This window comes from Gouania willdenowi (assembly GCF_900634775.1).
Source record: "Gouania willdenowi chromosome 24 unlocalized genomic scaffold, fGouWil2.1 scaffold_320_arrow_ctg1, whole genome shotgun sequence".
Classification (NCBI taxonomy): Eukaryota; Metazoa; Chordata; class Actinopteri; order Blenniiformes; family Gobiesocidae; genus Gouania; species Gouania willdenowi.
Window position 1 is genome coordinate 3578773 of NW_021144848.1, and position 4825 is coordinate 3583597.

Genomic DNA, 4825 nt, shown 5'->3' on the forward strand with positions numbered 1-4825 from the left:
TTGTCGGTTTTTTGATGTTATTATGTGTATTTTCGTACTTCTTTTTTGTTTTGTTAGCTTTTGTTGTTGTTGTGATGGTTTTTGTTGTAAATACATTAAAAATCTAATTGAAATGAATTGAAATTTCCTTTGAAATACTTTAGGTGAGAGTGTGACACTCACTTCTTGGCGGCGCCCCTCCTGCGTCGGCCTCCAGGCTCCTCTTCCTCCTGATGGTGTTCACTATCTTCTGATTTAGAAGGAACTTCAGGACTCACGTTCACCTTCTGCTTCTTCACAAACTTCCTCTTCGGCCTCGGCGTCACGTCTTCAGGTGTCGTAGGAGTTTTTCCCACGCCTGTTTTCCTGCCTTGTGCTGCTTTCTTTGGCGTGGGACCTTCAGACTGCAGAGGCGTGGATCTAGGACGTCCTCGTCCTCTCCGAGGAGGAGGAGGAGCAGCAGGGTCTACCTCCTCCTTCACCTCCTTCACCTCCTTCTCCGTGTCGGGGCGTCTCTGAGCGTCGTTGCTCGTCTCATAGTCCAAATATTTGGTGTTTTTCCTGCGCTGTCGACCTCTGGAGCTGGGAGTTAACTCCTGACCCTCTACACACGCGCGCACACACACACACACACACTTATTTTAGTGTCATTCTGTGCATTTTGTTGCAATGTCGTGCAATCGTTTTCGTTGCATTTTTTATCTTGCTTTGTGTGTATTTTTATTTTTTTGTTTGTTTTTATTGCTGTTTAGCGTCGTTTTGCTGTCATTTCAGTATTTTGAAACTTCTTGTTTTGTCAGTTTCTGTTGTTGTTTTGAGGTAATTTTGTACATTTTTTTGTTGTCATTCTGTTTATGTTGCTTTGTGATTTTTTTTGTTCGTTTATTTCTGTCTTGTTAGTTTTTGTGCATTTTTGTTCTCATTTGTGTTACTTGTTTATGTTGTTTTGTGTGTATTTTTGTTATTTTGTTCGTTTTTATTGCCATTAATTATATTTTTGTTGTGATTTTGTGTATTTTCTTCTTTCTTGTTTTTATTAGTTTTTGTTATACTTTTTTGTGCAGTTTTTTAGTCATTTTTGTCAGTTTCTGATGTTGTTTTGAGTATTTTTATTATTATTTATTTATTTTTGCCTCTTTCTTGGTTTGTTAGTTGTTGTTTTGGGTGTTTTTGTTGTAATTTTGTGCATTTTTATGCCGGGCTACTAGACTCAAAACACTCTCACTATGTTGTTGTTGTTGTTGTTGTTGTGTACACTAGATAAAATCACTACTCCTCAGATACTCATGAACGGATCGGCTGTAATGTGGGAGCTATAATCTATGGATGTGTACGAGTCGACACTCAGATCCCAATTTTCGATTTGGGGACCTAAAAGAAACAAAAAAACCAAAATGTGTTTTCTCATTTATTTGTGAGTCAAAGATTGTGACAGTTGGTGGTACCGAATCATCGGCACATAACAATATATGAATGGGGTCCATTACTCTTTATGTACCACCGGGGCGCCAGGGGCCCCATTTTTCAAATGACTACTCTTCCGTTAATGCTCGTTGAATCGAGCTGTAATTTGACATTAATATATTCTATGAGCGGATGTCTAGAGCCTCTCAGAGTCCTTTTATTAACTCTGTGGAACCGAGTCATTTGACTAAATTCTTGGGAATATAGTACGTGATATTCAGCGCAGTCGTTCCGCGGACCCGGCCGTAGTTCATCAGAACTTATTATTTCAGTTTTTGATGTTTTGTCAATTTTTATTGTGGTTTTTTGTGTGTGTTTTCTTACCTTTTTCTGGTTTTGTTAATTTTATTGTTGTTTTGTGTGTATTTCTGTTATTTTGTCCCATTTTTATTGCTGTTTTACTGTTTCTGTTGTTATTTTGTGTTTTTTTTTTTTTTCTAACTTCTTTTTTGTTTGGTTATGATTATTTTTTGGTCATTATTTTTTGTTGTCATCTTGTATATTTTGTATTTTTTTCTGTGTATTTCTATTGTAGTTTTGTCTGCTTTATTATTTGGTGAATTCTTGTCTTTGTGTGTAGTTGTTTTTTTTAACTACAGACCTCTTTCAGACTCCATCAGATCCTTGGGTTTCCTCATGGTGTGGAGCAGACACACTTATTCACACTTTACTGCTGCACAATGAATAACACAACAACACAATTACACACATTCAAACACACTTTATAGGCCTATCATTACACAGTGACTAATTCACTGTAACAGTGAATGAAAGGATTGGACATATGCACCAAACCTTATTAAATATGGAGCTTTAATAAATGTGGCTTATTAGAAATGTGATTAACAAAACAATGCTAACTGAATAAATAATGTGAACATATGAATGAATACATGAATTCAGCAGATGTTTCAAGGGTAAAACTAACACCAAGTTAGTGTTAATTACATTAATTATTACTCCACATGATGCTATTTAATGGCACAATTTGAAACTTCTCAATTATAACGTTGATAAACAGACAAAAGCTATTTTTAAGACCATATTTACATTGTAATAGGCACCAATAAAATCACTGAATAATTACATACATAAACGACTGGACAAATTTTATGAATAGAAATGTCCGTTTTTGTTGAAAAGCCCCAAACTCCATTCAAAAAAGTCGTTTTTTTGCTTTGGCATCGTTTACTAGATTGAAAAATAATAAAATATTGAATTACAAATATATATGCCTTAATATTTACATATATTTACATATATTCGGCTCATGTGTCACGTGTGAGTGACTTAGTTTTAGAGGTTAAACGTGTTTCTCGTGTGTTTTTAAGTGTGTAGCCACAAAGCTAACATACTAACAGAAACAGGTGAAACTACCAGAAAGTGTTGGAGAAACACCAGTCCGTGCACAGCGTCCGTCCCCGCCGTTAAAGCACTCACCCTGGGTCAAAGCATGCTTCTCTTCCCGGTGGCGGAGGCGGATTGACCGCGGACCGAACACACTGTGATCCGCAGAGCTCGGGTTCGAACCCGGAGCTCGGGATTCAACTTTACCAGGACACAGATATAATAACCGGGCGTTAGGGACGTAGTTAAAGCGGGCAGCGAACCGATGACGTCCTAAGAAAACTCCTGAGTGTGGATTTTTAGCGTGAAGTTGAAGCGTTGAAGCAGAGAATACAGCGTCATCACACCGCCATGTTAATGGAGCAGCGGCCTCTGCCACACCGCCCCCTGTCAGCAGACTGAGGTACTACAGCACGATGGAAACAGAACAAAATATGACGATCAAAGGCAGAGCATTTGTGCAAATGTTCAATAAAACCGAGCAACTTTGTGTTTAACATTTTTAAGAACTTGTATAAAACCGGTTTCTGTTGGTTTGCTTCTTTTTACGTCATGACGTCAAGGTCTTAAAAGTAACAAGCTCATTTTTAAAATGTAAGGAGTAGAAAGTACAGATATTTGTTTAAAAAAAAAAGGAGTTAAAGTAAAAAGTCTCCCAAAAATAAATACTCAACTAAAGTACAGATACTAGAAAAAACTACTTAAGTACAGTAAAAAAAAAAAAAAAGTATTAGTACTTTGTTACCTGTCACCTCTAATTATGAGTCGTTTTTGTGTACAGTTTAGACATTTTACTTTTTTTGTTCTTTTTAGTTATTTGTTTGTATTTTTGTGATTCCCAGGTGGAAACTGTCTGGATTTGATTTCTTTCTGCGCTAGAGTTGCTGTTAGACATTAATAAACCCATCGCAATGCTTTGAATACTTCACGTTATTAATAGAACTCTGATAGAAACTGGCTTTCACATGAAAAAGAACCCAGCAGACCCCGCCACTCTGAAAAGAAGCAAGTGGAAATACCATCCGTATAGAGGGTTTTCACGGCGCGTCATCAACCCGGAAGTCGCCATTTTGGAGATAAAGCAGCAGGTCTACAAACAGCACGCAGACAAGAAAATCACGAATTTCGAGACAAAATGGTGAACAATTACCAATCGGTCAAACAGTGAGACACATTTGGAATTTTATAGATTGCCAAAAATCATCACAAATCAGGGACAACAATCTCACAAGTTATCAGAGGAAAGGAGGAGCTTGTGGCTAACAAAGCTAAACCAGCATCTACGAGGCAAAAATCTGGACTATTATGTATCCTGTTATCATCAACTACCTGGATTTGACCAATCCCTACACAGCGGAACACCGTAAATCTTATAGAAGTTTGGAGGTCGGCTGCAGAGGCTAGCAACCAAGCTAAAAGCTAAGCTCAGAGAACGCCGCTTCCTTCCATCCTGTGTTCTAATGTCTGTTCCCTGGAGAACAAACAGGACCTGAAACTGGATTTAAATGTCAGACAGGAGATGATGGCAGTAGTGTTTCCATAAACATCAATAACAACTGGTGTAACAACGGTGAGCTAGTCTCATGTCACTGCTCTCCTGATGTAGAACTACTGATTATGAACTACAGACATTGTTCTTCCTGATCTGTTAGAACTTTTGTCAGTCTATAAAATTCAACGTTTTTTTCACGTTCTGACCGATTATTACAGCCAAAAACACGGCAATAATTCACCATTTCCTCTCAAAATTCGGGATTTGCTTGTTTGTGTGCTGTTTGTAAACCTGCTGCTTACTTCCAAAATGGCGGCTTTTGGGTTGATGACGTGCCGTGAAAACCCTCTATTAAATATAGAGTATTTTATTTTGAAAATAAACCAGATTTTTTTATTGTGTGTCTGTGCACTACTTCCTGTCCCATACCTTTGCTGAATTTGGGAATTGTGGGTGAGTGAAGGGAAGGAGACACAGACGTTAAGATAGTTTGTTTCAAACATTGTTTAGTAGCAATATTTCTACATCAGTGCACGGCTCAGA

At 37.7% G+C, this 4825-nt stretch overlaps 1 protein-coding gene across 4 annotated transcripts in view; it reads right to left on the reverse strand.

Annotated features, from left to right (window-relative positions):
• Positions 1-3171, reverse strand: part of gtf3c2 (general transcription factor IIIC, polypeptide 2, beta) — a 27466-nt gene extending 24295 nt beyond the window's left edge. For 2 of the 4 annotated variants that reach the window (XR_003673008.1, XM_028440671.1), the window contains exons 1-3: positions 2884-3171; positions 2045-2116; positions 163-583 (exon numbers count right to left, since the gene is read on the reverse strand). Coding sequence is in view for 3 of the 4 variants with exons in the window: in XM_028440671.1 (XP_028296472.1) it covers positions 163-583; positions 2045-2081 (458 nt within the window). In the remaining variant the exon portion in view is untranslated. Of the gene's footprint in view, positions 1-162; positions 584-2044; positions 2117-2802 lie in introns of all 4 variants that reach the window. The other 2 variants (XM_028440672.1, XM_028440673.1) reach the window with 2 other exon arrangements.
• Positions 3172-4825: the final 1654 nt, after the last annotated feature.